The sequence below is a fragment of the Polyergus mexicanus genome, unplaced genomic scaffold (assembly GCF_030449975.1).
Source record: "Polyergus mexicanus isolate NDT 795.1 unplaced genomic scaffold, iyPolMexi1.0 SCAF_12, whole genome shotgun sequence".
Lineage (NCBI taxonomy): Eukaryota > Metazoa > Arthropoda > Insecta > Hymenoptera > Formicidae > Polyergus > Polyergus mexicanus.
Genome location: NW_027223332.1, coordinates 6,596,637 through 6,620,039, shown reverse-complemented (window position 1 = coordinate 6,620,039; position 23,403 = coordinate 6,596,637). Strand labels below are relative to the sequence as shown.

General features: G+C 39.8%; 1 protein-coding gene across 3 annotated transcripts; it reads left to right on the top strand.

Moving 5' to 3' along the window:
* The first annotated feature begins 2,637 nt into the window (after nt 1-2,637).
* LOC138938202 (immunoglobulin superfamily containing leucine-rich repeat protein) lies at nt 2,638-23,104 on the top strand. Of its 3 annotated transcripts, XM_070305027.1 has the most exons (3): nt 2,638-6,499; nt 21,689-21,874; nt 22,653-23,104. In XM_070305027.1, the coding sequence occupies exon 1, from the start codon at nt 4,180-4,182 to the stop codon at nt 6,085-6,087; it is 1,908 nt and encodes a 635-aa protein (XP_070161128.1). In that variant the 5' UTR covers nt 2,638-4,179; the 3' UTR covers nt 6,088-6,499; nt 21,689-21,874; nt 22,653-23,104. The 3 variants fall into 3 exon arrangements, with proteins under 3 accessions (XP_070161128.1, XP_070161126.1, XP_070161127.1); XM_070305025.1 differs by lacking the exon at nt 22,653-23,104 and having other exon boundaries at nt 21,627-21,702; XM_070305026.1 differs by lacking the exons at nt 21,689-21,874; nt 22,653-23,104 and adding an exon at nt 16,308-17,774.
* The last annotated feature ends 299 nt before the right edge of the window (nt 23,105-23,403 follow it).

Here is a 23,403-nt window from a genome sequence, read left to right as displayed (position 1 = left end):
GCCTCTGTTTTTTATGAAGTATCAGGTGAAAATGATTTATTATTATATAAAAAACTTGAGAAAGCATGCAATTTTGTGTATATATATGAATGTATATATGAGATGTATTTTTTCAATCTCATCACATATCATGAAAAGTGACGAGTGAGATTTGCTCTTACACAATCTAATAGTGTAACATTTTTAATCCCACAGTGCATTTGTCAGAATCCGATGGAGCCTATACATTTTTACATGCTTGTGCAATTTGTAAAGAGTCTTTTTCTTTGTTTATTTTATTTTGTTTTTAATTTTGAAGTAGAAACTTTTAAAGTATATTTGATTTTATCTTAAAAATTTTTCCTGGAAGTAAGTCATCGTATCAATTAACATTGCATATTGAAGAATTAAATTAAAGCTCTTTTTTTCTATCTGTATAGAGAAAAATCAAACTTGATGAGAAATACATCTGCGTTTTTCCAATCATATATTTTATATAATCAACAATTTAAATCACATCAATATTTTACAACTTTTTTAAACAAACACCAGCGCGCGGTCGGTCTATTTTTATAAAATACTAAATAAAACGATAGAAGAAAGCGCAATTTTATATGACTCTTTTCCGGACCAATTCTGTAAGATTTATTTTCTCGTCACTTTGAATTATCCATTTTTTTTTTCTTGAAAGGGAGAGAGAGAGAGAGAAAGAGGGATACTGTCGCAATTTTGCCGACAACGGACGGGCAGATATCGATTCGGACGGCCAATTAGGTCTAAGAGGTCCTCGAGGGAGAATTTGTACACGACACACTACAAGTCACCCCTCCACCTCGTTCACCATTGCCAAGGTGTCATTCTTCTCGCTGCTTAGCCAAATCTAACCGCCTCTTTCTCTCCTATCTCTCTTGTCCTCATCCGAACCCCATTTTTCTACAGTCGTGGCTCTCTCATTTTCTGAATTATTTTTCCACGAGTCGTTTGCAGGATCGAGACTCTGGAGAATGGGAAGAAAAGAGCAGAGGGGAGGAAAGAGAAAGAGGGATTTGTACGGTCGAGGGAGTCCGTATGCCACACACATCCTACTGGCTCGAATATATAGGCGACGATAGCGGAGGAGAAAGATACAAGGATGCTGGAGAAAGAAGGCGGAATAAAGAAAGGAAGAATACTCTGACCCGTATTCTCGCCTCTAACCACTGCCACATTTAGCGCTAAGCGTGGCCATTGGAGTGTAAGCTCTACAGCCCATCCGACCCATCCTACCATCCGACCATCCCTAGGACGTCTGTCAATTCGGAGAGGTATGTTACCCAAGTCTGAAGATGTGAAAGAATAGGGTGTTTTCAATTCTGACAAATGATGATAAATAAAAATATCTATTTTTACGCACATATTGCTATTCCTGTGAAAATTCATTATCGAAAGTATCTTATTGTCGCGTCTCTAAGATTGAATATAAACATAGTTCTATCACGTCAATTCTATCTCTTTCTAAATACCGAACGTTGACAAGGGGATAGACAGACAATTGAATCACTTCGTAATCAATGTTCAAGGAATCGCCGCGCTTATTCGTATAATACGAGAATCGGAGAAGCACGCGTTTAGCGCCGAGTATGCGATCGGAATACGGGACCTTAGGAGATCCCGAATCGTCTGACACGCGGACGGAATTCTACGGTGGAATTCTACGACTCTGTAGTCGGATATCGTAGTTGGGTCGACGACGGCGCCGGGCGCCAGAAACGCCGTCCTCCATCCCGTAATCTGGCAGTGCATTTAACCACTTTGCGAAATAGCCCGTATATCTCTCCGCTGTATGTGTGTGACATAGCATTCGATATGTCGAGAGTACGAGATTCGGCAGCAAGATCGGCAAAACGGGATAGAACGAGGGGGAAGGAAAGTTCCCGAGGATAAAGAGACGCAAAGCGCCGAGGCACGTTCGCGGCGAGCTCGAGGGGTGGTGGAGGGTAGTCGAGTGGCGAGTATAGCGAGGACTACGATATGCGCGCGCCCCTCGTCATACCCGTTTAGGGATAGAAAGTATCCCCCCTCCCTCCTCCCGCAACCAGGGTGGGGTTTTCCCCCTCGACCGTTGGTAGGGGGTGGAAACGCTCCCGATTCGACTTGCCGCGGTGAGCGCACGACCACCGCCGCCGGGGGTTGGAAGTGGGGATTTGTTACAGAGAGAGAGTAGCCGTAGGTATATATATATATAGAGAGAGAGAGAGAGAGAGAAAGAGAAGAAGAGAGAGAGTATATGGGGGAGAGAAGAGAGATGTATATATAGGGTAGCAACGAGAAAGAGAGAAAGCAAGATAGAGAAGGTAGATGTCGGGACGTTTGCGAACGTACGCGCACCATAGTTGCGGGATACAAGGGGTGGTATAGACATAGACTCGAATCACGGTGGTCGTATGTGTGTGTGTTTGTGTGTATGTGTGTATATACTCGACATATAGGGTGTCGCAAAAAATTCATTATAAGGAAGCCGTATTATACGTTAAGCTTCCAAAGTTGTTCTTGATGAAAATTTCATTGAGCATTATCTCTGTTTATATGTTCGAATTTTCAATATCCAATATCAGGGTAACAAGACATCGAATAAAAATTCTTCCGTCTTAAATATTTTAATGTGTCTTAAGATTTTTGATATTTCTAAACTTAAATGATTCGGCTTTTGTTTTTAATCGTCAAATTTGTCCGATACCTTACCATCATTATTCGTGTATCTCTAGCCACCCTGTAGCGAAAACGGAAGAAGGGTGCGCCCTACTTCGCGTTGACGTTTTCCCTCCCGAGCAACCCTGGCGTGTGCGGAAGGGGGGAGGTGGCGCGGGGATAGTAGCGGGGTACATACGTACGGACGGACGGAGGAGAGGACGACGCGAGATGAAGATACGAGGAGAGGAAAGCCGCGCGAGAGGGTGTCTCTCCGTTTCGCTGCCGGGCGTTTCGCAGTCTCGCATTTCAACAACGACGACGACGACGACGACGACGACGACGACGACGCTAAGCGTCGCTGGCGTCGCCGTAACCGTACTTTTTTCTCCTGAGCGAGAAAACGCGTGCGCGCAAAAGCGATAGATAGAAGAAGCGACATAGGGTCGACAGGGTAAGGAAGGGTGAGAGAGAAAGAACCAAAGTGGCAGGGGGAACGGCACCCCTATCGGGGAGATCCTCGCGAACCCTCGTACGTTGGCCCCCGTGCAACGAGAACAGCGTTACGCTCGAGCGATAGCACGACGGGGTATCTCGTGAAAATTCGGGTGTCAGCGGTGTCTCCGTAGCAGCGACGACGATCGGTGATGTGAGTGGTGGCGGTGGTGGCCGGTGGTAGCGGCGGCGGTGGTGGTGGTGGTGGTGGTGCTGCCGCTGGTAGTAGTAGTGGTGCGGTTACAGTCGATACGAGACGTGGCGAAGGCGTCGAGGAGCTTCTCGTCGGGGACGACGCGCGAGTGGTGCATGTTAATGGACATAGATTTACGTAAGAACAACGACGACAACGACCTGCCTGTCTGTTTAGTAGTGACGTCGTATGAATTAGTCGCGTATGCGCACGTGTGATATCAATGGATACTTGATACAGTGGTTGATTGAAAATCCGAGGGGACATCCTCGGGACGCTGTTTGGGCTCATCGAACGGAGTGCGCTGCTCGAAGCGAGAGTAAAAGAATGCAAAGTGAATGTATGTAATCGTTAAAGGGATGTTAGAAAAGGAGTCACGAATAGACGAGACGGATTCGTTCAACTTCGCTCCCTCTCGTGATTCGCCACGCTGCGCAGCAAGGATTCCGGAGAATGGTGTGGATTCGTATAAGCTTCGAGATGCGCAAGATGTATGAAAGAAACGTTAGCCAGTGAAAGGAGAATCGAATGTAAAAAATAAAAAACGATAGGGAAGAAAGGAAGAGACGAGAGAAAGAGATACAAGTTCGACGAAGCGTGAGAAAGCGGAAAAGATGAAAAGGATGGGCATAAGATCAGTCCCGAGAGCCTTTCCCGTGCGGACGAAGACACTTCTCGGCTGTTATTGAGGTGACGCGTGCGAGTCCCAAGTCGGGACTCATCGGGAAAGCAAGTGTCGCGACAGGAAGAGAGAAAAGAGTCCAATTGCGAAACGCCGTTGTTTGCTACAACAACGACGACGACGACGACGACGACGACGACGACGAAGACAATAACGATCCATCATGGGGCTCTCGGTGTTTCTACTGTACGCGGTGACGGTGCTCGGCGTAACGGCCAGCGGCGACAAGTGCGCCAACCAATGTTCGTGCAAGTGGAAGAGCGGGAAGCGCACGGTGGAATGCGTGGATCGCTCCCTGACCAGTATACCGGACGGAATCGATCCGGAGACCCAGGTGCTGGATATGAGCAGCAATGAAATTCGTCTCCTGCCGAGCAACCTCTTTGTACAGGTACAGCTGACGAATCTACAGCGTCTCTACTTGCGCGAATGCCGTATCGACCGGATCGACAGCGAGGCATTGGCCGGCCTCACGAATCTCGTCGAGCTCGATCTCAGCCACAATTTACTCACTACGGTGCCCAGTTCAAGTTTCACCGATACGCCGTTTTTGCGCGACCTGGTGCTCGCGAATAATCCGTTTGACAGAATTCGCTTCCACGCGTTCAAGAGCACGCCGAATTTAGTTAAGCTCGATTTGTCGCACACGCAGCTCGTTGAAATCGAACCGAAGGGATTCGTTGGACTCGAGCTACTTGAGAGTCTCAAGCTCAATAACAATCGATTGTTTACCTTACATCCGGGCACATTCGAGCCACTCAAGAAACTTACCAGCATCGAGTTGCACGATAACCCGTGGACCTGCGACTGCCACTTACGTGAGATGAAAATGTGGCTCGTCAAGCATAACGTACCGACCCTCGTGGCGCCTGTATGCCGCGGCCCTCAACAGTTGCTCGATCGTGCCTTCACCGACCTCGATATAGACGACTTCGCCTGCCGGCCGGTTCTGTTAATAGCCAGCCGTTACGCCGAGGCGACCATCGGCGAGAATGCCAGTATCGAGTGCCGCGTGAGCGCGATACCGCCTGCGAAGGTCAAGTGGTATTGGAACGGCCGGTTGCTGGCGAATCACTCGGCATTCAGCAGCTATCAAAAGATCCTCATCTTCGAGGAGGGCCAATTCAGAAAGAGGAGCACTCTTGTCCTTACCAACGCCCAGGAGGCGGATTCGAGCGAATTTTACTGCGTCGCCGAAAACCGCGCCGGTAGCGTCGAGGCCAATTTCACCTTGCACGTATCTCTAAGAACCGCGGGTATGTCGACTCTGGGCTCGGGCCAGATCGCGGGTATATCGGCCGCGTTAGTCGTGCTCATATTAATCATCCTGCTGATCATTCTCGTGCTATTCGTGCGCTTGCGACGAATGCCGCTGAAGGACGTCAAGTCATCGGCGGCGATGGAGGCAACATCCGGTGATGGTACCGGCAACGGCAGCGCAGGCGACAACAATCCACCGTCCGCTACATCGACCACTCGCGGAAAGCACGAGGAGATCGAGACAACATCGTTCGCCTTGGAGTCGAAGCCTCCCGCCTCGTTACACTTGAGTTACGTGCAGAGACCGCAAGCGGCTGTGGTGCAGGAGACTGAATACAGTACCATCAGCCGTTTCGACGATCGGAATCAGTCCGGCGTGGCGGCGATACCGGGCGTCGGGTGTTTCTCGTCCACGACGTCCCTGATGCCGATCGATAATCCGGATCTCATCAGGGACACCCGGCGTGGGTCCGCCGAGGACATCGCGTCTTACGGCGTCGCCGATTACAGCCGCGTCGGGACAATGGATGACGCTGGTAAGATGCTCTACTCCAGCTGCCTGTGGGAGGCCAGGGACACCACCTGCGGCAGGACGTCCACCGTCCCGGTGAATGCGTATCCATCGAAGGAACAGCTCGCGGTGGTCGCGGCGCCAATTGTCGAGCAGTTCCCACCCGGCGCGAAGCAGATGCGTGTCTGGCAGAAGGGCGTCCCGGTGCTGCCGCCGGTCTCAGCGTTAAAACGCGTCCTTGGATCCACGCGCAGCTCACCTGACGAGGGCTACCAGGAGGGAACCGGCACCGACGTCTAGGTACCGCTACTTCATTACTGCGACGCCCGGCATCGTTACCTGGAACTGCGTAGGAGACATCAGGAGGACGACACCGATTGCTAAAAGGGAAAAAAAAGAAAAAATCGTCCTCGCGAGTGCCGGACGGGCAGTAGTGAAACAGGAGCAAGAATGTGTGTCGGACGAATCTCGCTTCGAGTGTGATCGCGACCAGTGTGACGATGACCGATAACGCGCGCCATTGTCGTGCGCGAAAGGACACGGTCGAGACACAGTTTTCCGCTACTGCGAACGAAAATGTACGCTAGAGTTCATGATCGTACATACAATAATCGAAGGTACGATATTTTATCCAACGGTATTACCCAGTATCTCATTTAATCAGTGATACGGATTCAAATCAGCACCATGATGGTACCCTGCAATCAGGAAGGTATGATACAAATCGTACGGTACCGGTAGGCAAGGCGAGAGCAATACACTTTAGTTTAACTAAAGATAAGAAAATTAAAGATTGCTATAAATAAAGAATCGAATCGAAAAGCTAGACATACAGGGAGCTTTCGCAAGATCGATTCATAGTTAACTCGTTACTCATAGTTAACTCCAATCCCGACTTCAATTTCACAAGAGACGTATCATATCATCGATGATCCTATGGTCTATGTACATCATATGGGTATACATCGCGATACACGTTTTCTTCGGTCCCGAATAAACTGTATTTAGGGTCATCGCGTGCGATTAACACGACCTTCGTAAACGACACGACGAAACAACCGGTTCCTCTTTCTCGAAGAGACCGGCCGCTTGTGTTCACACTTGCGAGCAAGCATCGTTTATAGTGGCGACTCTTCAAAGCGGCCATTGTATGGATAGTAATTAATAACATAATCTTGTGTGCATTACGTGCAGTGCGATCAGTTGGTAGACATTCGGTTCCATCTATTCGGATATGTACGTACGTCTGTCGCAGAGATTGTTTCCAGTGCTCGACAACATGTTAATTTGTACAGAATGCTCCAAGAAAAAAGGGCTAACAAGTAGTTTGGAACGATAATGTCTGTCATTGCGAATAAGAAAATGTCGCTTGTAGATGTATTTGCCGTCAATAATTAAACAATCTGAATAATTAAGTTGTCTCTATGAAAGTCTGCATTTAAGAATATATAAATATTATGATTGAGACGATAAAGTTTCACATGATTAAGAAATTATGTACATTCTCAAGTTTACAATTTAGAATTCCTCTCGTTGATGCAATGATCGTTCCAAATTAGAGATATATTTATTATTTTTTATTTGCAATGAAATTAATACTATCAACTTTCAAAGTGTCGATCTTTTTTCACCGGAGCACTCCGTATAATGCAACAATGAGAGATTGCATCGATCGACCGGAAGTCGTCGTCACCGATAGCAATGTCTCGCGTGTTACACGCACACAGGCAGAGTGCATACAGGAAGTGCATACATACAGCGTGCACCGAGTCAGAGACGAGGAAGTGATACGCTACGCCGGTCACGTCATTGTCTCGGCGGTCGTGCAGCACAATATCGACGGGTAATACATTTGTATCATAGCTAAGCCGTAAAATCGGCGAATCGCGGGAGATATCCGTAAGATTTCCCGAAATAAAAAGCGTTAGATGACTCCCCTTGAGAAGATAAATGGCGATCGCGAAGACTACGAAGACGATGAGAATGACGCGCAGAGTTACATAGGAAGTGAGAAAGTGACGCTTACAAGCTACGAAGTATTTCGCGGATTTTTTCTAGTCAATTCGGTAAAGAAGAAGAAAAAAAGCGGTTATACGATGGATTATTAATTCGGCGGGATTGGAAACTCGCGCGTTGGCAAAATGTTCTCTCGATCGGAAAGTAGCCTCGTTGAATCATCCCTCGAAGCCTCGGTCGACAAACTCACGATTACGGACCGGCGAGCCTATATTGTTGTTTCGAGTGGCCGGACCGAGTGGCTCTCGTATCCGAGACGAAGCCTTGCGAAAACGATCGAGCGAGAGATAAACGGCAGATGCTGTTCTAGATTTATACTCACAATGACATGCTCCCCGATTTGATCGCGATCGTAGCTTGTTGGCGAATAATCTCAATTTTTTTTTTTTAATATCCAATGTTAAATTTGCAATGCTTCTGACCGACACAAATCCATTTTCCGACGTTATTCTGTATAAATGAAACAAACCTGACTGAATTTTTTTTTATTTAATTTAATAAATAATTTAGTAACATATGTGTTTTTTTTTATCAATACTCTAATGATAGATTATTTTCTGTTATTTATTTTTAGTATTTTTATCACTAACAAAAAATAATTGTTATATGAAATCCAGATAATAGATCAATATCATTCAATAATAATTATAATATTTGATCTTAATGCTTAAAGTTTTTAGGGAATATACCACATTTCTAAGTATATGTTGTTGTGACAATAAATTCAATATATTTGTAAATCTCGATCGTTTATCTTTTATATGTGCGCTGCAGATCCACTAGAATCAATTATATAAGACTGTGTGAAGAGAAAAATAAACTCGTGAATCAATCGCGGGCGAATGTATACTATTGCTCAATCACTAAAATTGAATTTTGCGATTGATTGACCGGGTTATGCTTAACGTAGCGTCTTGTGAGTCTAACAATAAGTGAGTCTTTGTCGATCCATGCATTCGACGATGAATTGTCGTACTGTCAAATCGAATTACTATGCTTTCATTAGAAATAACTTTGCACTATATTAAATGATTACTTCAGTATCATAATAAGAAATTTGACAAAATTATTAGTAAACAATATGTTTTCTTTTTTTTAACAGCAGTTTTATAAAATGCTAATAAATTTTTAAACCTCCGCAGAAAATTTTAATTTTAATTTTCACTTCACAAAATCTTCTTATTAGATAATTTTACATATTTGAAAAAAAAGAAATATATTTTTATGAATAGAAAAAAATGATTAATTTCCCTATTTTTTTTATTAAAAATTTATTATATTTTTTGGCAATGACCAATTTAATTAAAGTTTATTTTTCAAATGCTGACTTATTCTAGAGGTATTTTTTATATCGCTTGCAGAGAGGCAAAATAATCCGATCTGACTATAAGTCAAAACCGCCAGTCGCGAGTTTCGTTGCCTCGTTCGTTCGCCATCTAAAGTATGTCAACGTGCGTTCATTTTGTATGCCGTATATAAGCATGTATTCGTACGGCGTGTGTATGCGTGTATGTGAATATGTATGTTTCCTTCGTGTCAAACGCGCGTACGCGTTTTCCGTTTGTCGAAAATACATGCGGTCGAGATTCAGCCATTTTTGCGTTTGTCGCCGATTTTACTGTATAGCGTATCGCGCGGTACACGATCGATTTTCTCTACTCAATGATCTCGAATCGTATTCGGCATATCACAAAACAGCGTCCTGAAATAACACGGTCACTCCGAACGATATGTCGCATGCACACAGGAGACGAATAGTCCGGACATTTGCATTGATTCTTGCATCTAAAAAGACAGAAGAAAATATATAGACGACAAGCAAAGAACTTATACACGAGTTCTAGTACGATTACACTGAATATTCTGAAAACAGTTACACGAGATTTTTCTATCTGACAATTTTACTGCCTGCAAATAAAAGTCACGGTAATTAAACGATCTCTCGAATAACGAAGAAAAAATTCATAGATTTATGTGAAACAAACAACAACAATTACAATGCTTCGAGACGAATCGGCTGCTGCTCTCGTATAAACACAAGTTGAATATTATATATATATAATAAAGAAAACGAAAGGGGATAATTTGACGTTGATGCTATTTTTTAATATTTTGATATAATTAACGGAGTTCTATTTCTTTTTTATTTATTCACTACGACTTGTTCTTTAACTTATCGATCGCGCGATCAAACAATCGAATCGATTTTTATTTTTTTTACTTTTATCGGAAGTTTTGTTTTGTAACAATTTCAATTTGAGGAATGCGCTGTTACTCAATCCTACCTATCGTTCGTTGTGATCCGTTCGTTAATCTGCGCGAACCAAATTTGTCTCTGAAAAAAAATTTAAAACTTGTACACGCAGTTTCGTTCATACGCGATATTTAAAAAAAGAAGTGTGCAATTTAAATTTGAGAATTTCTCCGTTTTGCGAACATGATTGCCTCTTATCAAATTTAGAGTCGCTAATGTTGGAGACTTATATTTTGAGAGTCGCGAGAAAATGCGAATTGACAAATATATTGCATTTTTTTAACTTATCTGCTTCGTTTCAAATGTATATTTTTTTTTTTCAAGCATTCTCGCGTATATGTCGGCATGTGTCGATCGTTCAAAGCAACCAAGAGTCAACTGTTGCGTGCAAGTTGAGTCTTTATATCTGATTTCCACGAGCTTTTTTTATACCTTTCGATCGACGCGGCACACGACTGACTGCCGCAACATCGCATGCCAGTTCAATATACGCAACGATAACACTCGTTGTCTATGTAGTGACTATAAGGCACGTGAGGTTTAAAACTTATGCCGACTCGATGTGCAAGTATTGATCAAGGAAATATGCGATATTAATCTTGGCAGACTGTCAAAATTGTGCGAATCTTCGGGGTGTAATCGATCACGCGAAATGACAACGCTACTCGATAAAAATTTCTGCAAAATACATGGTCGAACAGTGTAATTTAACAAGACAATTCACCGGGAAACTATACAATCGCAATATTTTTGCCATGAAATTGAGATTTGTAAAAAGTTATGTTATGAAAAATCAATGTACGAAATATATACGTATTACGTGCTCTACTTCACGTAGGGCACAGTGAATATTTTAAAATTTGATATATATTTACTTGAAAATTTTATCTTACGTAAAAATCATTTTCAACAATAGATCCTCCAATGATGGCAGAAGTAAGAGTGGCCTTTTTATTGGTTGTTTTCTCTTAAAAGTTTCGCGCTTTGAGAATGACTCGATAATAAAACTTAGCAAGTACACACGCGGAATAATGCTGCTTCGTAGATTCATCATGGTGTGACTTTGGGATTTTCACTTTTCTAAATTATCGATCCAAGTCAACGCGGGGAGACGTTGCCGTGAATTTATTTCCTAGCGTTCTTTGCTTCTGAAAAACAAATGATCGTATAGTTAGTTACTGACACATGGCGTGCAATATTGCATGAAACGAAACTTTCGTCGTATACATTCGAGTGACGACCTGCTACACAAGTATAACGATTATATTTGCTAATGAGAATGTAACTTATGAAATAATTTATTTAAATTATGTTCAACAATTTCATGTGCACGTGTATTATTTCGCACGTATATTAGATTAATATTAAAATTTCACATATTTTATTATATTTTCTTTATATAATCCACTTAATTTACAATCAATTGATTTAATATTATGATTACACAATAACTTGGAATAAATTATAATATATTTAGTGTTAATAAAATATGAGTAAACATTCATTATATATATATATATATATATATATATATATAGAGAGAGAGAGAGAGAGAGAGTTAGTCTAATTTTTAATATTTTTATAATTGTGGCAACTAAACCCCTTAAATCTCTCTTGTTCCTCCTCTCTCAAAGTTTTAGTAGAATGAAAATTAATCAAAAAAATATTAACTTGAAAACGCGAAAGTTTCGTTATCCATCGAGAAAGAGATATCATTCTATTTATAGAGATAATATATTTTAAATTTATACACAAACATATAATTTTTTTCCTTTCTCTTTTACAAACGACATCGGTCATTCTCATGCCAGAGTATCGATAATGCGACTGTATCTGCATATTTTCACGAGAAAATATATTTGAAACACTGCCGAAAGAGAGAGAGAGAGAGAGAGTGAGAGAGAGAGAGGAATGTGGCGCTACGCGAGACGAACGCAAACAACCCTGTGCACATATTTTCTCACTTCTTAAGGTAATTTTGCTCGCCGGGAGAAGCTCGTGCTTTGCTCCTGGCGTGAAAATATGCTTTCGCGACCGCAACGTTCGACGTCAGGTTTTCGTAAAATTTACACACCTCGAATTTACGTATCTCTTCGGAACCTTATACACGCATTAACATAATGTTATGTGCAGCGGTGGATTTATAACATTTTGAATCCAAGACAAGGTATTCCGAGCCCTTAAAAAAAAAAAAAAAAAACTAAAATGAATCAGATGAATTTTATATAGCTATATGTATGTATATATATATTTCATCTCATAAATATTTTTAATTAGAGTTTATAAAAAAAATTGTTATATATGTATAATGTTTTAATGTTTCTTATTGATGTGTGGCCGAGAAATAGGCCTTGTAACTTTATTATCTAGACCAAAGATTGCATCTGTTATTACGGGTCATTATTATCAATGAATATAGATACATTTTCTGGATGACGTTTCCTGTTGTTGCATTGTGATGTAACAAACGAGTGTTACTTGTTTTAACAATTGGCAACAATAAATCCTAGTAACTGTCAATCGACCGAGAAGTATTTTAAATTAAAACGGTAAATACGACAAGAGTGCGCGTGTATGTGTGAGAGCGAAAGAAAGAAAGAGAGAGGAAATAAGACAGATTAAAAGACAAAGTGTTAATTTTGCCGGATTCGTGGAGTTTTGTATATAGGCAATATTGTGTACGGTACTTTAGTACATTATGATAAAGACAATTAAATGATGCGAGAAAAACTAATTACGTGAATTATGTTAACGGCACGCCTGATAATATAATGATATGAAGTAAGATGAATGATATTGTAGATGCAGAAAAGGGAAGACACTTGTTCGCAATAACTTCACTCATTGATAAGCATTTTTTTACAAATTCGAGATACGCGTAGTAAATTAATTATTATTACATTATAATAGTACACCATATTATTAATTTTGTATCTGGCTAAAAAAGCGAGATTAACTCTTACAATCCCCGAAATATTCTTTTTCATTACAAAGGATTCTATTAATTGGAAAAGATGCCAAAGAAGGTGTAAACGGATAGAAATTAAAAGCAAAAGGCTACTGAATTTTAAGAAAAGGATGTATTCCTTGATCTCAAGCCGATTCGCGTCTTATATAATAGTATTTACATCGCATCTGACGGTACTTCAATCAATTCTAAACATATACGTGACTGCCAGATATGTACAATGTGGTTTTAAGAGTTAATTTTATTCATGATGCGTGATGTCATTCTCTCCGATCTGTTAAAGAGAATTATAAGCATAATATTTAATACAACATCTAACTATATACATAATCACCCACGTAAATAATCTACATAAATCTACGTCGTATTATTGAATGAAGGTATCTAAATGCGGATACTAGTACTCAGGAATGGATAGAGATGCCAGAAATTTTGTAGGTTTCTTCTAAATTGTCCTAATATGCTCTTTCAGGAAAAAAAAGAATCGCGCTATCGTACCTAATTTGATTTTTTTAAATTTTACAATTACGTTTGAAAGCAAGAAGAATAAGAAAGAAATTTCAGAGACGAAAACTTCCTAACAATAAGAATAAATACGAGTAACATATGTTTATTTCTTTAAAAAAGAATATCTCATATTTTTAAGCACGAGGAAAAGCTTCGAAATATGCACCGACGTAATGCGCTAATCCCGGCCTTAAAAACTGCACTTGTATAATTAGAGTGCGTGTTACAAGTCGCATTGCCGCGGTTCGTAACTGGTTACGTATGCTCCGTGTTAACGCTAGTAATAACATTAATGAGCAACTCTTTAACGTTCATTCCAACAAGCGGCTCGAGCACGCGAATCCTGCGAAAAAATCCTCCCCATAAATTGTTGATCCTGTTAATATAATAGATTATGTACGCTAATTCTCATTCGTTATGTGCCATTTTTATCACCCGAAATAGACATCTCGGATTTTCTAATCCCTCTATTAATTTTATATCTTTCATCGTAGATTCGAAGCGCTGAGAAAGAGAGAGCGCATATTTACGCTTCTATTGCGGACAATAAAAATTTCAGTTTTAATGATAAGAAGACGCCGATGGTGTCGTAGCTATTGTTTGAAACAATAGTATTGCGTATATATGCGCTCAGTCGAAAAGATATCACATAACTTATACGTATCATTGCGACATATGGGATCTGAAAACTGAAAACCAGATGGAAGAAAGAAACTTAAATCTCTCGAAAATATCGCGGAAAAGCGATAGAGTTGCCAACGAGATTGTTTTACAAAGTCTTTAGATTTGACAAAATGTAAATCTCTCTTGGAATTTTTATACATTTCTCGCATATCCACATGTTCACACACACATATCCATGTAGCTACATATCCAGTTTCGAAGCATCTTAGTTCGGAACGAATTTTGTTACTGCCAATTAACTCGAATTAAAATCTGAATATGTCTTCGGATCAGAATCGATGCGATGTTGGCAACCTTAAAAAGTGAGCAGAGAATATTGTTGTATATCCTGCGTGCTCGCGTGTACACGCATTTTCATTGTGTATGTGTACATTTGTGTGTATGTGTGAGATTTGCGTATAGATCGAACGCTCGTGTATACGTAAGGAATCGGACCTAGTTTACGACCCTTAAAACGAGCCCGCCAAAGAGGGCAATCACTTTTAAGGATATTAACGATGTACAAATGTGTAATTTAGTGTTGCAGGAAGAATCCGTCTAACGGCGTGGTGTATGACGACGAATAAGAAAAATAAATAAGAAAAAGTATATAGAAATATTTCTTTTATTTTATGAGAGAGAATGTGAGACGAGGAGCATGCATACGATTGCGACCGTTTAGAGGGCATAGACGTATCTATATTTCCAATTACACACTTTTTTGAAGGTATACATAATAGAGCAGAACATACCGTTCCAAGACGGAGATTATTAGTAAACAAAGGAAAAAAAAGAGCGAAGAGAGAGAGAGAGAGAGAGAGAGAGAGAGAGAATGTACGTAAAGGATACGCTGTCATAAACTCACATGTACGGTAAAATCATGTGCTATAACGACAGTTGTCGAAATAAAATTCTTTTCGATCGAATCACAGTAGTTTTGTCCTTTCTACCTATAAGTTTGTATCTATATAATTCGCAAGAAAACGAAAAACTGCCAAATCGATAGAAACGAAAAATATGGGTTGTTTAAAACACCAATATAAGTTTGAACCAATACTGGTTTGAAATAAAGTAAAAGTAGAATAAAAATAAAAGTAAAAGACGAGCTTCCAATTTATAAATACGTACTATAAATATTCATTAATACGATTTATGTATAAACATTTATTTATAAATTTAAATAATCGCGGGCTAGTAAGAGCCATACGCGCGGATGGTAGTGCATCGGTTTCATAGAAAAAAGAGGGGTTATTATAAGTCTCGAATCGAGATTAATTTTAGAAATCTTGGTATAAGACCAAGTAAATTTCCTGCCCTGTGCAGATAATCAGTTTCATAGAAAACTTATTTTTTTATGAGACTGACGCACTGCCATCCGCGTATGTTATATCTTACTAGCCCGCGATTATTTAAATTTGTGATATCACTTGAGAGCCTTAATTTCTTAAATTGTTTATGTATATTTATAAAATTTAGAGAAAAAAATATTTTATAAATTTATATAGATTATATATACACACAGTATTTAAAAGAAAATTTAAATCTTTTCCAGACTTAGCTAATGTAATAATTTAAAAGTACGCTTATTTTTATTCGTATATCTAATAATCAGGTTACTTGATCTATAATTTATTTGACCGGCTTAAATGTTTCGAATAAAAGGATCGCAGAATTTAATATGCAGTAAAAATTTATAAATTTGCTTTTAAATCTCTTACAAAATTTTAGTTTTGCCGTTTAATGTTTGATTAGTATTATTTTTAAAATTGAAATGGTTATGTTTTTTTCGCAAATATTTATTTCAAATATTATTAAGCGCTGAGAGAGAAGAGTAGCGATTCTAAATATTAGAAACATATTGCTTAAAAAAATTTTGTAGATTGTAGATTATTTGAAAACATTGTTATAAAATATTATTATATGTGTATATCGAAAGAAATGTCGTCAATCCCGCGTTGCATTCTCTGTATATCATAAATATTTATCGAGGATTTAACATTTTATAGTCATTTTCATATATTTGTTTTCTATCACGTTAATAATCATAAATATCCGTATATCCCTGATATGTCGCTATTCTCATCAATGCATTTATTTATTGACATTAAAAAGGGGAATTCAACGAGACATGGGCGAACCGACAACCATGAGATTTCAAGTGACTGTCAAACAAACTCCCGGAACGAGGAGCAGTGAGATAGATCGAAGACAGGCAGGACGATGGTGCTCTTGACGTTTGACGAGGAGAAATCTCCAATCCGTCATTATTATAAGCGGCACTTTATCAATAGGAAGAGGGTCATCTCGTATCGGATCGATTCGCTTGCATTTGTCAAAATGAGAAATTATGATGGGTCTCGCGTATATGGTATATATCATGTGAAAGGATCGCGTGAAAATTCAATTGGAAAGTATCTCATGGCATAGAATACAAGTATATAAATAGTATACATAGTATACAAGTAATACACGAAGAAAGGGATATGTCCAATATAGTTTGATATGTGTGAAGATAACGGAAGAGGACCAATAAAACGAGAGAGAATTGATAATTGAATAAAGGAAACGTATAGGATACTAGGAAATCTAGATTTGGAATTATATCTTCAATTCTGTGTGTATACCTGAATAATTAATCAAAGTTTCGAATGGTGGATTATGATTGTTAAATCTGCTAGTTTACTATGCGCATCTCTCGCGTACGTATAAAAACAAAGTGCATTTCATTCCGGAAGAATTTTATAAATAATAATTTCGAGAAGGTGCGAGTGTCGAATTGTGCATACAATTTGTCGCCCAGATTCTGTCGTCAGATTCCGAGTGTCTAAAATGGATTTTAAGCAAATACGGAATTCTGCATGACAAGAACGTGCGATGATAGCGTTCGCCGGATTCCTGGTCGAAAACGACGCAACCTGATTGAAACCTGAACGGCCGAATTGCATCCGGCGACACGGGTGTTGCATTCTGAAATTTCATATCCAACAATCGCGTTATAGCAACAATGCCTTGATTGGTATCATTCTATCTGCGCCGTCTGTCCCGCGCGTTTCTATTTGTAACAAAAAATCAATATATCCGCATGATGCTCTCTCTCTCTCTTTCTCTCTCTCTGCCTCCCCCCGTCTCCCCCACTCCCACTCTCCTTTGCTCCCGATCTTGATATGGGTGGTGGAGAGAGTTATTCTTCATCCATATGTGTGTATCTCTAACTGGATGAACACGTGTCGGGACACAAATGCGTGAGACCATGTTTTAGTCCTGGATTTAACCATATCGTGCGTGCATATCCACACTTTTTTCGAATGAAATAGCATGACGGCTATAAAAGCTGGCACTGCATTGTATGGCGATGAAGAGAGAAACAGAGAAAGAGAGAGAGAAAAGAAAAAACAATATCGTTTGAAAGGGCAATCGGTTACTTTCTGTACTACTGTGATGTATCGAATATCGATCGTGTGTACTAGGAGAAATGCCATTATCTATGTCTACGAGACGGTGAAGCTATTGTTTCTGGTATTAACCGCAATACGTGTTGCACTCATATCGTTATATATTATATTTGTACTTGTGAGAGAAATGCCGTAATATATAGTGCGATTAATGTCGTTTTATTCGTAGAAAATATACACGTATCGTGACAATCATTTCGGAATTATGTGAAATCAATAGCATTGACAGATTATAAAAAAAAAAAAATTTCTTTTACGCGTACACAGTATAAAAATATGTTATTTATTTGTGTAACTTATTTAATTCGCTTTTCAATAAATTAATGTTTACACATTGAATATTGAGATCAAAATTAAAGATCATAACTATTAAATGTTTCTCGTATTATGTATCTGTTACGTTCTAATCGCCTTTCTGATTTCGAACGAAGCCGTTGCCAGCGCTTTGCCATTATACAGAGATCTTGGTAGCAATTTCAATCTCGCAGTGAGATATGCAGGAAAAAAATGCATATGCCGCGTCGTTTCTATGCGTCGAGTATGCATATTTCGAGCGCAGCTTACGGACCATCTCGAAACGGCATTATTACGCTTTAGCATACAATTCGTCGAGGATAAACTCGTGCGTGCACACGCGAATTAATGAACGTATGGTCAGGAAAAACGTCGTTCTATTTTCCCGAACGGTAATCACGGATTTCAGCTGTACGTAAAGCTTGAAAATGCGTATCGGACTGTCTTCATAATGCAACTGCTACCGTGAGCTATTGGATTGGTCGCAATTCTCCCACCTCGTATATTTTAAGGATTCTTCAGGGATAACGCAATGCATGTACATTCATGTTATCTAGAGATACGTACATGCATTCCCCTTATGCTAATATGAAATTTCGCATCAGTGTCACATTTTATATTAAATCTGATTTTTTTACCACAAATATAATAAAAATTTATCTTTTTATATAATAAAAATTATAATTTAATTAAAATATACGCATAAATTATATTTCCAGTTGCTGGCTCATCTGAGAAAACTCAATTTTTAAGAAATAATAATAGATTCGAAAATAATAGAAAAAGATCGGTTAAAGCAGTAGATAAAACCCTTTACAATGGAACATTACCTTGACTTCTCTCGCACTTTAATCGCTCGCCGCTATTGTTGATCAATCGGATCCCATATTAATTAGATGCGAGCAAGAGAGCTGCACGGACGACTGGCAATTATCGTTTATGCGCGTCGATCTTTTTCGCGCTCTCGCGTGCTAAGCTCGCGGGTCGCCGCCGTTTTATCTTTACCTCGAATTTACTTCATGCAATTACCCATGGGTCTGTTTTTGAAATATCGCGTTCTCCAACGTGTTTTGCTTTTAATTTCGTGCCGGGCCTGCGCCGCCCGGCCCGCGGTTATCCTTGGAGAGCGATATTTATTTTATTAAACATGCGTGCGCCCGGCATCGCGATGTGAAAAAAAAAAGAAAAAGAGAAACGGGGAAACGAGAGAAAAGAGGAGAAAAATGTAAACGGGAGCGAATTTCTTTTGCGAGACTCCCCTAACTTCTATATTTTATTGTCCGACGATTAAATTCGCGTGTTCGTAATTCGCACGTTACTATACGTAATCTGGGATGGTTCTTAGACCGATTTGCGATCGAAGATATCGCGTCACTGGAAGAAAAACGCTTTCTGAATTGTCCAGATAAGCTGGAGCACCGCTGCAATTAAATCTCGAGTAAAACCGGCCGAGTTTTTGTGCTCCAAGTTTGAGTATCGTTAATTGGCAAACGCTGCGGTTTGATGTGCTATCGTAGACGTCGTGTATATACCTTTTTCCCCCTTCTGGGTCACTAAGAAAACCCGCGGATCCGGGCGATACGACGAAGTTTGCTCTTCGAAACCAATTTAAGAGGCAAAACTTACACGGCAATATCGGCCGAAATTTATTCAAGCGTGTCAAGGCCATTTTTTTTTATACAGCAAATCCATTACACAAACCTGCTTAACGCACAAAGTGATTGTCCATGCCCAAAAATATGATACGCGTTATTACCTAAATCCTAAATAATTAAAGTAAACAATAACCCGCGCACTCTTTCTCTTTGCCTAATCTCTAGAATAAATGTTGTTTTTTAAAGATATGAATATAATAAAATTAATTGAATATTCAATTAATTTAGACTTTAAGTATTATTCGATGATTACGATTTCATAGATATATCGATATCTCTGCGAGATTATTCTTGATTGTCGAAAGACTTTCACAATTTTAGAGATATATATGAAATTATTTTACTACGTGTTTTTTATATAAAATTGCGTTTTACTAAAAGTAACAATTGCTTTAAAATAGCACACGAGAATTCTCGAAAATATCTATGGATGCGTCCAATGCACACTGCGATATTTCCATGCACAGATAATATTTACAGACATCATTGCGCCTAGCTTTTTCCAGCGTGGCGATAAGCGAGCATGGTGGTAGTGTAGGAAGATGAAAAATCTCGTTTTAAAATCCGCCAGGAGCCGTATCTGTAAATTAAACTTTAATCAAAAATTCCCTCAAGAGCAAAGAGACGAGTTACGTTCTTGTGGTGAACCATGGATCCGTTGGGCATACCATGGAAAAAAAAGATCCTCATCACAGGTATGCCTGTAACATCTTTATCGTATTAGAATTTCGCATCGCAGCGATAAGGGCGTCACGAATGTCGCGCGCGAATTATTTTTGCTACGGTGTTAAAAATACATTTTCAGAAATACGATATCGATAATATATATATATATATTGGTTAACATCGCTCCAAATTACCGAGTGTGGTTGGGCTATTAATTCCATTTTCTCTAATAACTACATCGAACCCGCGGGCATGTCCCGCTCGCATCCAAAATCGAATCATGCCGCGCGTCGACAGTCAATCCATCGCGTCGATTTCTAAGTGATTGCGTGTCGATACGCTCGATTAGTCAGCCGAAATTCGGTGACAGCTTCGCGATGGGATGTGCCAAATAGATGACAAAAAAATTTCATATCAATGTTCAACTGTCTGGAATTAGCCTTCGACTATGAATATAGTTGAACTTCAGGATCTAAAATTTATGCAAATGTGTGTTGTATCTTTTAGAGATATTTTACACATACACACACACACACACACACACACACGCGCGCGCACATATATATATATATATATATTTAGATTTTGTATTATATAAATTTTATATTTAAATTTTGTATATATATAATTTTAGAGAAAAATCAATGATTTCTGAATTTTGCAAATCAAAATCTAGGACAGTTCTCGTTGTAATTATAATTATAATCGACTATTTAACAGGGATATTAAAATCCAATACAAATTTAATTTACATTAAATTGATTTAAATTAGCAAAAGGATTAATAATATATACATATGTAACCTTTTTAATAAATCACATAGTCGGGGCTTACAAACGTCGATTCACTGAATTGTCGGTTCAGAACAAGAAATCATCTCTCTCTCTCTCTCTCTCTCTCCATTTTGCATTTTGCATGATTTCCATCGGGCGGTACCGTTTAACGGGTCGAAGAAGTTTGCGCTAACGATTAAAATTACTTCAAATTTCCGAACGCGGAATAACGGCCGGGAGTAGCGGAGAAGCCGGCGGAAACGGCACGGCAGCGTACTACGTTAATACAGATGTATGAATTACTGTCACGTACCGCGAAGGTTTTCTGTACGCGATGCGTAATTTGTACCGCTGCCTGCGCTCTGTCGTGAGATGAATAAATCATTCGCCACTTATCACGCAGAAACTTTCGAACATCCACACATACATATACACAACGCGCACATAGCGTCGCTGATCCTGCACGGTGGTCGTTGCAGAGTCCTATGTAATACGCGCGATTTAGCTGCAGTTTACCTATTCCCCGAGAGCCCTTTTTCTGCCCGACTTTCGAACGTAGATATATACGCGCGTATATATGTATGTACGTAGGGTAGGTAGAGATATATACGACGAGAAGGACGACGTAACATCCAAACGACGATTTATCCTAGGACCCGTCTCGAACGACGCTAGATATTATTCATCTGAGGATCTCTCCCCGACCCGACGGAGACTCGACGGGTTGCTTTTCTACACGAGAGGAAAGGACGAAGACGGATTTCCGACGAGTCGCTTGAAGGATTAAAATCTTCTTTTGAAGAACGTCGCTAGCGGGCGTCCTTTAAACCGCAACGAACGTAAGTTTATTTCACATGTCTTGTGATATTAATAAAATAATAATAATAGTAATAAGAATTTTATTATAAAAGCTAATTAATAATTGAAGTTTTATGTCGATTATAGACGCTTCGATTTTACCTCGAAAGAAATTAAAAGCGCGGTTTTAAAAGATATTAAGAAGAATATTTGTGACTTTTTGACTAACGATAAACTTTTATTCTTCATTACTTTGAATTTTTAAATCAAAAGGCTTCCTTTTACAATCTGATAATAATAAAAGGAATAATTCAAAAAAAATATGAGCTTTCATACGTATATATATATATATATATATATATATTGTGTATATAAATATACATCAACATGTATCAAAAATATCCATTATATGTAAAAGAAAATAATAAGGACATGTTACTGTTGTATGGTAGAAACAGCTTATATAGCGGATAACGATAACTACGAAACGTAAAACACAATTAAAGCCGGAGATATCCTATTCCATCCTGCCTCATAAAATTACAATAGTGCAAGCTAATAGTATACATTACACGTTTATTAATTAAAGACTGAGCACAAAATGGGTAGCATTTGGTGAGCTAATAAATTCTAAATGCATTAAGCTTCTAGAGCTGAATTGTGGCCGCAATCTGAATTAAAGCATTAATCCCGGGTTAGTCCATTCTTGCCTGCTTCTAAATAATTGATTGTATTTATACGTAGAGATGAAAAAAGGAAAAATACTAGTAATGTATAATTCTTAACTACACAATCTTGGCGTTTTATTTTCTTTGACAGCCGATTAAGCTCATATTTATTAATACAACCCTGTATGGCGACACGCAATTCTCAAATTCCCGGTTCGCGATAAGGGAAGTAAAGTGTCTACGACACGTGGTGCAGAGGGACGCCGTGACAAGTGTAAATCACGGGTAGAACCGCGCGTGAGAGTTCGACTTACCTCGCTCGCCAGTAGCAAGCTGCGAAATCGACGATGCGGAGCAACGATGCCATATGGGATGAAACGAGGTAGAGAGGGGAGGAAGGAAGGAAGGAAGGAAGGAAGGAAGGAAGAAAAGAAAGAAGAACAAAAAAAGAGAATGCGCGCGGGGCACACGTGTGGCCCATTCGTTCCGAATCCTCTCGCCGCCATCCGGTGTGGGTTTCGCGAAGGGTACGGGTGCCGGACGAAGAAGAAGAAAAAAAAAGGCGGAGAGTAGTCACGCTCCAGAGGCATTTTTCAGAAGCTGCTTGTCGACCGCCATATCCCGCCCGCCACCCCAAAAACTCCCCACTTTCTTCTCTTCTTCCACCTTCCCACTCTCGCGTCCCCGAAAAAGTCGATAGTTGCGTAGACAGAGTACTCGGAGGTGGTGAAGAGCGGGTGCCAAAACGGGCGGTCGGAAGGGGCGGAAGGGACCGTGGCTCTCTCGCGGGCCATGTTGTCAGAAGTTACCATCGATTTTTCAAATTCCCCGTGGGTACATAGGCTACTGACACAATCGGATTTTCTTCGTTCGCCAAGCGTCACCCGGGATATTTGTCAAGA